The sequence below is a fragment of the Carcharhinus amblyrhynchos genome, chromosome 23, assembly GCF_965287045.1.
Source record: "Carcharhinus amblyrhynchos chromosome 23, sCarAmb.v2.hapA, whole genome shotgun sequence".
Taxonomy (NCBI): Eukaryota; Metazoa; Chordata; class Chondrichthyes; order Carcharhiniformes; family Carcharhinidae; genus Carcharhinus; species Carcharhinus amblyrhynchos.
This window is the reverse complement of record NC_137346.1, coordinates 24,367,227-24,379,939: the sequence shown is the minus strand read 5'-3', so window position 1 is coordinate 24,379,939 and position 12,713 is coordinate 24,367,227. Positions and strand designations below refer to the sequence as shown.

The window sequence follows — 12,713 nt, the reverse complement described above, 5'->3', positions numbered from 1 at the left end:
ACCTCGTTGCCACACTCCGGCACCTATTCGGGTCAATGCACCTAACCGGCACGAGTTTCAAACTGGGAGGAAACCGGAGCACCTGGAGGAAACCCACGCAGACAGGGGAAGAATGTGCACAGCTCGTGACCCAAGCCAGGAACTCAACCCTGGTGCCGCGATGCAGCAGTGCTAACCATTGTGCCACAGTGCTGCCACTGTGCTGCCGTGTCACCAATGGCTTTTTACAGCCATTGTCAGTACGACATGCAAAACACTTCAGAGGTGTAATAACAAACAAAGTTTGACACTTAGCTATGCAAGATGATATTAGCAAAGATGAGCACGAGCTTGTCAATGAGGTAGGCTTTAAGGAGCTGCTTAGGGAGAGATGAAAAGATTCAGGGAAGGTATTCCTGAGCCAAGAACCTATCAGCTGTAGGCATGGCTGCTAATGGGACGTTATTAAAATGTGGAGATGTACAAAGACCTTGGAGGTTTCTAAGCTTTAATGAGGTTTTGAGGGGTGAGGCCATAGGTAGATTTAAAAACCAGGATAGACATTTAAAAATCTAGACATTGACCTACAATTGGTCCCTAATTTGACAGTGAACACAGGGTGGTGGATGGATAGATTGGAACATGCTGACTTAGTATATGAGTAATGGAGAGTTCATGGGGGGGTGAATAATGAGTCCCCAGCCAGGGAAGCACTAGTGGGATTACGAGTAATAAGACTGTAAGGCATAGGAGCAGAATTAGGCCATTTGGTCCATCGAGTCTACTCTGCCATTCAATCATGGCTGATTTTTTACCCCAATCCCTTTGTTAATCAAGATGAATCTATTGCAATGCAAAATCCTTTGAATATATAACTTTTTGTCCAGTTATATGTTATGGTCCAGATCTTGTTTAAGGTTGCATTAATGGAAATAAATGTGTTACGGTCTTAACTTTTGTTTCAATTTAGCCCTGTTGAGGACCTGGAATGGAGTGGAAAGCCAGAGCCTGCCTCACTATTGGAACCTTTGACCCAGAAATTATCCAGGAAAAAGCAGAAGGGGATAGCACTTCCAGTACCACAGAAAATGGTTCAAAGTATACTTGGCTACCGTGAGAGCTTTGAGCAACATCTAAAAATGATTTCACATGAGGTTGTAGGGAGCTTTAACCCATGGTTAATTACTGAAAGGTAATTAATAAAGCATATCATTGGGCAAGTAAATCTCACCATATACTGTCCTTATTGGTTTGTTTAGTTCATACTACGTTATATATCTTGCGTATGTCAGTTTTAAATATCTCATTATAGATTTGCAAATTCAATTGATTTTGTGCCACATTTCATCACTCTTTTTCATTAAGTTAAACCAAAGCATTACTCTCGTTTCATTTATCTACCATTTAGTGTTTAATTGAAAAATAATCAGTGGAAATGAGAAAGGGAATTGAAGTGGCAAGCAACAAGTCAAACTATTGCAAACAGAATGGAGGTATTCAGCAAAAAAAAATCCATCCTGTGGTTGGTATTCTGACTTCAGAGAGAACTATGCTGTAGGCAATGAACCTTGTGATCAGAACAGAAAACACTGGAATGGGTTCTGTGGACAGAGCAAACACATTTACATTCTGAGTACAGATCTTTATTCAAAGAATGTGCTCAAAACAAAATGGGTCTGTTTTCTTCACAGCAGCTTACTGTTCTGGTGGGCATTTTCAGATTTCCAGGGTCTACAGTTTTTTCTTTTTCTTGCTTTTCAGTGAAGGCTCTACTTGAGATTGGAAGAAATAATTGTCAGTAGGTATCTGTCGGAGGGGGGGGGGGGGGGGGCGGCCGGGGCGGGGGGGGGGGGGGCGGCCGGGGCGGGGGGGGGGGGGCGGCCGGGGCGGGGGGGGGGGGGCGGCCGGGGCGGGGGGGGGGGGGCGGCCGGGCGGGCGGGGGGGGGGGGGCGGGCGGGCGGGGGGGGGGGGGGGGCGGGCGGGGGGGGGGGGGGGGGGCGGCGGGGGGGGGGGGGGGGGCGGCCGGGGCGGGGGGGGGGGGGGGGGCGGGCGGGGCGGCCGGGGGGGGGGGGCGGGGGGGGGCGGGATCAGATCATTTTCTGGTGGTGGGTTGGGAGGAGGAGGCGGGTCAGATGTATCCCTGGTTGGGAGGGGGGAGGAAGGAGGTCCAGTCATTCACTCTAGTAAGAGGGAGACCAGATGATTCTATGGGAGGAGGAGGGAGGTCAGATCATTCACTGATAGGAGAGGAGAAGGAGGGAAGCCCGATTGTTCTCTGTTCTCTGGTGGGGAGCTGGAGGTGGGCAGGAGTGGGGGGTGGAACGTCCGCTGCCACTCTGTAGGTGATCGTTGCGGTGGGGGGTAGGAGGAGGAGAAGGGGACATGGAATTGTGATGAGTGGATAAGGGGGACAATTATGTTGTGGGGGTGGGGTGATATCTGTGGGGGCCATTGCTCCTGGGCCGCTTTATCCATTTTTTTTTGTGGGCTGGAAGCAATGTGACAGGGAGCGTTCTGCAAATTTTTTTCCACTGCACGTGTGCAGTTGAAGCCTTCGATCGGAGCAGCAATGTTTTGGGCATGATAAGCCCCACCCACAGTGCGATTCAGACTTTCGACTTTTTTTCAGGCTAAGTGCGTATGGGGGTGCCTGAGAGCAGGGCTCCAAGTTGAATCTGAATTACGTCCAGATTCAGCACTTAGAATCAAAATGATAAAAAACCCCCCTGTGTGTTGACGTGACTGGACAGGTATTAAACTAGCTACAGGACTGGAAAGTTGCAAAGAACAGGACATGGAATAAGAATCGTAACATAGATCAGATTATGTTGTACTTTAGGAAATTGTATCTTTTTAGGAAAGGAGGGAAAAGGATGCTTTAGTTTATTTATTAGTGCCAAAAGTAGGCTTACATTAACACTGCAATGAAGTTGCTATGAAAATCTCCTAGTCACCACGCTCTGGCACCTATTCAGATATACTGAGAAAGAATTTAACATGGTTGATGCACCTAACCAGCATTTCCTTCAGATGATATATTTAAGAGTGGAATGTTTCCGGCAGGTTGGGTTTTGTTAGCATTTCTAGCATTAGTGAAGTTTATTTTACTTCCTTGGAGAAAAATGTAGTTTTATTGACAAAAGTCTCAAAGGAATCAAGTGAAAATTGCATTGTTTTGAGATTAGACTTTTTGGGTGTTGTCAGCTTATCTTTTATATAGCAATTTGAGATTTTGTTTTAATTTTGAACTACAGATAGTATTAATTGCCTGGAGAAAGAAACCATGTTAATGTTCTGAAGGAGCATCATATCAGACTCAATGTTAACTCAGTTTCTCTCTTCACAGATGCTGCCAGAGCTGCTGAGTTTATCCAGCATTTTCTGTTATTACTCTAGATATTCAGCATCTGCAATATTTTGCTTTTAGTTTGGGTATTAATTTGCTACACTTCCTTTGACATTTGCATCTTTAAAAATAGAAAATGTTCCAAAAATGAAGGTAGCACCAGAATGCTTTATATATAACTTAATAAATAGATGCAACTCTAGTTAGACAATTATTGCATGGTAGATTAAGTATCCAATGTAGATTTAATTTGATTTGGCTTGTCTGCAATTAATGTTCATAATGATATTGCCTGTGTTGTGTCTTGTCAGTTCATTCTAAAAATATCCTGTCTAATTTTACTGAGTATCATTTCCTTAGACAGTTAGTTAAATAAATTTGTCCCTCTGCTTAAAGATTCTGCGAAGATTAATAAATTATCTTGAGTGAAACATTTTGTTTTAGAACATCTGAAGCCATTAAGAGATAGATGTTTTTGTAAAATGAAGCCACCCTGAAAGGATACTAGACTGAACTAACCAGACTGAAATGTTAAATTTGAACAAGCTATGGCACTTAACCATTGCAGGATTTTACAGACTGTAGACATCTGATGGATTTACTAATGAAGACCAGGGCTTTACTTCAGGAACTTTAAGCTCAATAAAAAAAACAGAAGGAATATTGATTAACTGGTTCTTAGGGGTACAGCTTAATTAGGTTCTTAAATATATAGAACTTTTAAAATTGGAATGGATTTAGAGAGCTTATAAAGATGTGATATAGTCCTATTCAAGAACTTGTATTACAGCACTTTGAGTTGCCAAATGCAGAGTGATATTTGGAGAAGGAAAGTGTATAAATATACTTACTATTCCTCAAATAGAAACAGTCATGAGTATATTTTCCTTCAAGTGCTAATGGGAGCAAAATTTTCTAGGTGTAAAAAATTGGGTTTCCAGTTTGTATTGTAGTATTTTCGTTGCATTATAGATTGCAGGAAAATGTGGTCTGCATTAGTAGGTGCTGTGACCTAAAACGTTCTCAATTTAACAAATAAAACTTGAGAATGAAATATAAACACGTCTGGCTAGTTTGCATCTTAAATTATATGTAGGTGTTGCATTTTGGCAAGGATTTAATAACCTGGATGTAATAGTTTTCTCAAATTGGTAATTTACTATCATAGTGTAAGCATAACAGTATACATGTTCCTAGCTGCAATTTTTCCTGTTGCAAATTTCAATCTGCTGAGGTGGAAGAAGAGTGAATCAAAATAATTTCTTTTGCATGAAGTCTTGCAACTTCAATTGGCAGAAATCTCAAATGTACCTGACTATCCTCTAAACCGATTGTGCACCAAGCACTCCTCAATAATGGCATACAAAGGGGGTCAATCCTGAGCCCATGCTCGCTGTCCGTGCAAATGCTGGCAGGGACTCGCGATCTTGGATCTTCCCTGCGTCTCGCCAGTGAATCCATCAGATTCATCCCCATAACTGGTGTAAACCTGTTTTGCACGAATTTCAATATATTTTCATCTCACAAATCCGCCCGCTCAGCAGATATTGACAGTGCGTCGAAGTGACGTCACACTGGTGTGGTTTACAACAGGTTCACCTAGTCATGAACCTGTGGTGGGAATCTCCCCTGGGGTGCAGAAGTAAGTATAGTCCCTGGGAAAGAGGGTCACAGCCAGGCAGTGCCTGGGAATGCCCCCTGGCACTGCCACTTGGCACAGTCATGGGTTGGGGGGAGTGGGGGGGGTTCATTTAGATGTGATGATGGCCAGGAGCAGGTGAAGGAGCAGGGAATGCTAGTGAGTGGGGAGGTGGGGGTGGTTTCTCCAGAGAGAAGCTTGTCGGACCAATTTTTTTGGTAAGATTTTGTCCATCAACACTGTTGCTCTTTACATGAAAAATGTTTACAACCTCAAATGCCCCATTCATCTGAAGTTAGTGTGACACAATGCATTTATGTGCTTTGCAAAATTGTTCAAATTATGATTTATTTGTAGTGTAGTGCAATTTCCTAGTGCTTCTGAGAATTAATAGTTAAGTAATAACAGCAATAGTTCTGCTGGTGAGGGGTTTATAACATGTTGATTGATGAAAAGATGTACTTGTTAAGCATACTTAATGAAAATGTGGTTCTCACAATAAAGTTAAAGGCTGGAGATTACGTAGATCAGTGTGATTAAACTTCACGTGCCACGCTTGATAGGACAGTGTTATCCAAAAGACCTCTTTTGTTAAATGACTATGATATTTACTTAATGCACCTGTCTTTATATGAAGCATTTCTCTTGGTTTGATATTGGATGCTAAATGGTGCTTTATTTATTTTTTTCTGAGGAAACCTTAAGCATTGAAATATTGAAAAAATATGCAAGAATATTATTGCATGATGATGAGATATATTTTCATAGTCCAAGGCTACCATTTAGTCTTTGAGCATGCTAATTGTTGTAGTGTAGTTGATTTTGATTTATACAAGCTCACTTGACAGACAGGGTAACTTTGCTGATATGTCCTGTTATCTATTTCTTTTCTAGCTTGGCTGAAGAGCTAATGGAAGAAGGTCTAAATGATGTATCAGCTGAACTGCAAAATGTATGTGAGGAGTATGCAGAAGCTTTGTTCACTTCTGAGTTTGTGCAGCCTGCAGAGTAAAAAAAAAAGTGCCTCTATGTTAGTGGAAAAAGGATATTGAATGTGAATCCTGAGTTCGTCAAAAAAGATACATCAACTGTCACCTGAAACTATGGCACCAAGCATAACTTGTACGCTGTACACGAAATGCTCATCACAAATTCACTTGAATTGAATTATAAGATTTTTTTTACATTCCATTTAATGTATAGCAGTACCTTTTTATTTTGCCTTTTTAGTCTTGATCGACATTTTAACCATTTGAAAGTTGCTGTATTTTTATTAAATTTGCATTTCTCAAATTATACTTTCAAAGCCATGTAGAACTTGCCTACTTTCACAGACCTCCATCATTTTATTCCAAAGCCTGAACTGTTTTCACTCCTTTAGATTATACTGATTTGTGGTTTAAAGTTGATGCTCTAAGTGGATGTCTTGCCGTGAAAGACATTATCCAGCATAATTTGAAGGATTCGGTATTAAGTATGCTGTGAATAGACCATGTTTTCAATGTAATGTAATATCAACATGTTTACCTGTTGCCATGAATACCGAGCACCTACTAATCTCAGCATCACTGGAGTTCAGGATATTTATGTGACTGAAATATAATTTATTTTTCTCCTTGACAGTTAACAATTGATCGCAAGCTCATTGCATTTTCATAGTTTAGCTTTTATTGTTTCATTTAGGAGTTAAGTGTTTTCCTGTGTGCTTATGTGCTTCTTATAATCTTTCAGTCAAGATTTATGATGAGGATAACAATAGTCTATGAGGACGGTGCAGACCTGATCTCTGATGGCTCCATACAGGTGTAACTGAACCTTTGGGAAGCAGAGATAAATTGTTTCGATTGTGTCTAACAAGTAACACATTCTGGAGTTTTAATCTGGAGTAATTGATTACCAGTGGAGCAGCACACTTGCAGTCAAAATGGGAGGGTTTAAATATCAAGTTTCAGGACAGATGCGAGGAAATGTTGCTTAGGTAAAAAGTATTTGGTAATTGGAATAGATTGTCAGAGAAAACTTCAGGATACTGAAGTTGCTATAGTGGAAAGATTCTAGTGTTGGTATTCTAGAAAGATGAAGTACAATGTACCAAAAATTTATATTTATCTAATTAATCCCATGATCTTGCCAAAATAAAGCACAAATTCATTGCAAACCAAAATAAATCCCTATTAGTTACTAGCCCACATTCACGCACAGCAAGTTTACTCGTCTTTATAATGCATCGATGCATTAATAAAGGACGAATTGGCTATGAGGTCAGAAACTCCCTCAAATTAACCATTGTGATCAAAATGGATTAAAGTTCCTGCAGTCCATCCAATTGATTCTTTGAGTTCTAGATACAGTTGGGAATTGAGTAAGCCCCAGACAGAGTGATTTACATCTAGTTGATTCTCCATTTATATTTAGCTGATAGTGGTCTGAAAATAAAGCAGCTGCTAATCCCACTTATTTTCTGCTACCTTTGTGTGGCCTATTTTTCAGGCTGTTATGAATCATAGCTAAAACAGGTTTAAATCACGTGAGCGTGGGGTCAAGTGATTTTCTTTAGTTCCCAGCAATGTTTTCTACCCTTGCTGCCAATTGTTGTCTGTGCAAGACTTCAAGATGGTTTAGACAAGTTGAGTAAGTGGGCAAATGCCTGGCAGAAGCAGTATAATGCTGATGAAGTTATCCAAGTTGGGCAGAGAAACGAAAAGACAGAGTACTTTTTAAATGGAGATTGATTGGGAAGTATTGATATACACAGGGAACTGGGTATCTTCGTACACTAGTCACTGAAAGCAAGTATGCAGGTACAGCAAGCAGTTAGGAAGACAAATGGTTGGCCTTCATTGCAAGAGGACTTGAGTACAGAAGCAAGGATATCTTGCTGCAGCTTTTCAGGGCCTTAATACCTGGAGTATTGTGTGTAGTTTTTAATCTCCTTATCTAAGAAAGGATATACTTGCCACAGCGTTAGTGAAGCAACGGTTCACCAGACTGATCCCTGGAATACCAGGATTGTCATACGAGGAGAGATTGGATTGGCTAGACTTTTATTCACTGGAGTTTAAATGAATGAGAAGGGATTTCATTGAAAGGTATAACATTCTGACGGCTAGACAGACTGAATGCAGGGATGATGTTTCCTCTGGGTGGGGAATGAGGATCTCGAACAAGGGGTCACCAGTCTTAGGATATGGGGTGGGCCATTTAGAACTGAGGTGAAGAAAAATTTCTTCACTCAAGAGGGTGGTGAACCTGTGAAATTCTCTACCACATATTGCTGTGGACTAAGTCACTAAATGTATATATTTAAGAAGGAAATAGTTTACTAACTGTTAACAGTGTCAATGGTGTAGGGAGGAGCAAAAGTATAGTGTTGAGTTAGAGAGAATCAGTCAGCAACCACGCATTGTACATTAGGAAATGGCCGTTTGGAAAAATATTGAAAATGTTTTCCATCTTGCTCTTGGATAAAGTGGCCTAGAGTTTTGGAAAGCTTATTTTTGGAAAAGCTTGTGGCTGCTGTCTTAACTACAGTGATCTGAATGTGCTTGAGTTGCTGCTGTAGGTGCTGAACCGATGAGGCTTGTTGCTTCAAAATGTTGCTTTCTACTTTTCCAAACAAAATAGGTACCCAACCCCATGCTAAGTTGCAACTGCAGGCCATCTGATTTTTCAGCACTAAATTTTCAAGTTTCCTACATGGAGAGTACTTTGTATTCGCAACTTGCTTACTATTAATTACACTTACACAACTGGCTTTTTCTATCCACTCTCCGCCCATTTACCATATGCGCATGAAAATCATTCATAAGGAGTATAAGCTACAGGAGTATCCTTACAGTGCAGAAGGAGCCACTTGGCCCATTAGGACTGCATTGACCCTCGAGAGCATCCCACCCCTGTCCCATTCCCACAACTCAGCACATCCATCATAGCTAATCCACCTAACTTGCACATGAGGGGCAATTTAGCGTAGCCAATCCACTTAATCTGCACACCTTTGGGCTGTGGGAAGAAACTGGAGCACCCAAAGGAAACCCATACAGCCATGGAGAAAGTGCAAACTCTACACAGACAGTCACCCAGGTCCCTGGTGCTGTGAGGCAGCAGTGCTAATCATTGTGCCACCATGCCACTCCATAAGAAATTAAGATGTTTGGGATATTTCTGAAATGCAATAGATTGATGTAAATAACATGTTTATGTAAGGAAATTATGTAGATTTGAGTTGTAATTACAAAGGCTTATTGACTTTCAAGAACTATTGACACTTAGTCATAAGACTAATCTACTAAAGTGGCAATGCCAAAGTCTCCACTTGTGAGCATTGGCAGTTACTAATGGCGCAGTCATTAATTTACCCTCCTAATTTGCCATTTGAGGCTAGGCTCGTTGATCATCGGTTATCATTTGGGAAATTGGTGTTGGTATTCCAGTTACAATTATGGACAATTCATCCTTTTGTTAGGAGTGTGGCAGAAACATTAACTTGGCCTAAATACCTGCATTACTTCCAAGTTGATGAAGTTTTCACAGGAACCATTTTGTTGTCCATTAAATGTCTTCATCCTGGTCCAGTTACTTGATGGGGAGAAAAATGTCAAACACTTTACATCTTCATAATGCCACATGATAAATTGTTTTTGCTTTGCTTTGCTCTTTGCTATTGGAAATTGTAATGATTCAGGAAGCCCGACTGAAAAGGAACATAGCTTATTACAAAATGCAAAGTAAAGGCACTACCTTGTACACACACTAGTCCCTGCCTGAGACAACCATTTAGCAGGCCCAGTCCTGGGCCTGCTTTATAAAAGGCTCAGGTAATGCGTTCCAGCGGGGCAGTCCTCTGCCTGTTATCAGGGGAACTCGTACTCAAAGAACCCCACAAGGAGGCCAATCAATGTTTTCCCTGGACCTCATGGGGATTTCACAGAAATTTACTGTGGCGCTGTATATTGTTCTTGAAATGGGTGAGATTAAATGCTCAGCCACTTCTGAGGAACTGTGCTCATGTTTTGTCTAAATTTTCAAATAAATTTGCCAACTGGATAAGTAATTAAGCAGCAATTGAATATTGCAGCGCCAAACCTATTTGCCTAATTAGTTACAGAAAATGCGTTCTGGCATAACAGTTTATTCTTCAATAAAACAGCAGCACATTTAAAAATTAAAGATGTTCATAGATTTGAACATTTGAAATTATGTTCCATACCAACACTTCCCAAAGGATGACAGAAGCTGCAGACGCACAATATTCAAGCCATATTTAAATAAATTGACTGAATTAGACAATGTTATAAATGTTTTAGTTTGGCTGGTAGAAAGAGTAATCTCCCCACAACTTAATGTAACATAAGTGGGAATCCTTGAGCCGATGTAATGAATGTTGCAGTTGGCATGGCACGTGCTGTTCAGTGTAATTGGACAAGCAAAAGTTCATATTGTTGTTAAGAGGAACAGGCGTGAAGATGAGTACAGCCACATTGAGGGACGTGTCAATTAAACGTCAAGAATTTGGTGCATCATCATTCTGGCAACAACTCACCACACATATATATTGGTGGTATGCTGCTAATCTTATCCAACTACTTGGATGTAACTGATTAATTGGTAAGAAGCTGAGATGGAGAAAGTTTGGCAATGCAAATTACAGTTATACGACCATTTAAAATTAAGTAATAGTTAATGAGAAATCTTTTACTGCTAGAAAATGAGTTTTTTTTAATAACCTTATCTGACTTTTGTAGTTTAGCATTTAATTGAAGGTAAAAAAGTAATGGGGGTATTGGCACAAGTAACTGATTTCTGATTGTTCTTGATACTCCTGTGGTTCTTTTTGTTTAACAAATATGAACATAATAAAGGAATTTGGACCTACAGAAGCAGGAAATTTGGACCTTTTGAACCTGCTCACTCATTAAAGGATTATGGCTGATCTTCTGCCTCAACTCCACCTTTCCCGTACGATCCTCTATCCCTTAATTTCCTTAATCTCGCTGAGTACCCGCAGTTCTTTGGAGTACAGAATTCCAACCTTCTGAGTGAAAAAATATCTCCTTATTTCAGTCTAAAATGGCAGATCCCTAATTTTGAAACAGTGACCCCAATTCTAAACTCTCTAAGCTGGTGGAACATCTACCAAGATCTACCCTGTCTCGCCCCCATTCAATTTGGTCACCTCTGTTGTAAGAAAAACAGGTAATGTTGGCCTAGTCCATTTAGTTTCTTGAAAAAGATAACCCTGGAAAATGTATGCCTTGACTGTTTCTCTTTGTGAGTTTTTGAAAATACATATCTATGGTTCTTCAAAAATGAATGAATAAAATACGAAGTTAATTATAATAGAAATCAAATGTATTTTAAATGACTAAAAACATAATCTCCAATCTATAGGAGCACACAACTTTAATGGCTTGATTTTGAGCTATTGTAAATTTGTAATTATTTGCTTAGAATTGGCAGATCCAAGATTTATGTATTTTGAAGCTGGCACATTAATTAGAAATATTTTGCTTTGATCAGAAGCTAAAACCCTAAATTGACATGGTATAGCACAAGGTTTGCATGCTTTGCCCATCAGTGGGAGGGGGTAAATTGGCATGATGTCAGGATTGTTTCCAAACCTCGGAAAATGAAAACAAACTGCTGTGAATTCATTTGCCAATTATTAAGTTTACCTTTGAGTCTGTTGACAATGCTTGCAGCCCAGTTTTATACCAAGCACAAAGGGAAACAGATGGCTATTTTTAAAAATCCTGACACAGCTGTCATCTATTATTTATGATTGCAAAGTACAATTGAACTTTCTTTGCATAAAGGGTCAGACTTTCAGTTTATACTTTTTGTATGCTTGTCTGAAGCTAATTATTTAATTGCACAGTTTAAAAATTGTTATTGGAACTTCTGCAATTTTGTATTAATATTTTGAAACATTCAATACTTAGAACATGTTTTAGCAATCATAAAATTACAAATATTTAACTGGAGAATATGTTTACATATTTTGTAAAATGATTTTTTGTAAAATGATTTTTTGAAAGGATATGTTAAGAGTGAACATTTTGTGAGGAATTGCTCTATTTATGAAATAAAACACTTAAAGTTGCTTGCTGTTACTTATTGCAGTTTGGAGGAATTTATTGGTTCAGTAAATTTATGTGTTTCAAGATCCACACAATTTCTGGAAGTGAAATACTTTATCTTCCTGAAGACCTGTGGTCGAGGAAGTAACTCAAGATTAACAGGTTGTATAAGAAATTCCATTAGTTGAGATACCACTATCAATAGTGGAATCAAAATAAATCACAGCCAAACCTGATCTCATCCTTGCTTGCTGCCCAGCTATCAGAAATTAAACCTGAGCTGAATTATCCTCTCTCTAACCCAGAGTACTACTGCTCTAGCTAAACTAGTAAACTCAGCACAGATGAGGTTCAAATGTGAGATTTTGCTGATCTGTTTGGTTCAACTACTTATTTGGCTAAAGCAGCCGAAAGAAAATAATTGTGAATGGGATTGGCTTTGCATTTTGCCCCTTTCTGTGTTAAGAACAAAGAAAATTACAGCACAGGAACAGGTTCTTCAGCCCTCCAAGCTTGCACCGACCATGTTACCGGACAACTAAAATCCCCTACTCTTCTGGGGACTGTATCCCTCTATTCCCATCCTATTCATGTATTTGTCAAGATGGCCCTTAAAAGTCACTTTTGTATCTGCTTCCAGTATCTCCCTCAGCAGCGAGTTCCAGGCACC

At 39.8% G+C, this 12,713-nt stretch overlaps 1 protein-coding gene across 1 annotated transcript in view; it reads left to right on the top strand.

The window, feature by feature from the left end:
* The window catches only part of kiaa0753 (KIAA0753 ortholog), a 51,240-nt gene extending 39,242 nt beyond the window's left edge, over positions 1 to 11,998 (top strand). The window contains exons 17-18 of the mRNA XM_080210361.1: positions 950 to 1,171; positions 5,859 to 11,998. Coding sequence (XP_080066487.1) covers positions 950 to 1,171; positions 5,859 to 5,976 — 340 coding nt within the window. The 3' untranslated portion in view covers positions 5,977 to 11,998. The remainder of the gene's footprint in view (positions 1 to 949; positions 1,172 to 5,858) is intronic.
* The last annotated feature ends 715 nt before the right edge of the window (positions 11,999 to 12,713 follow it).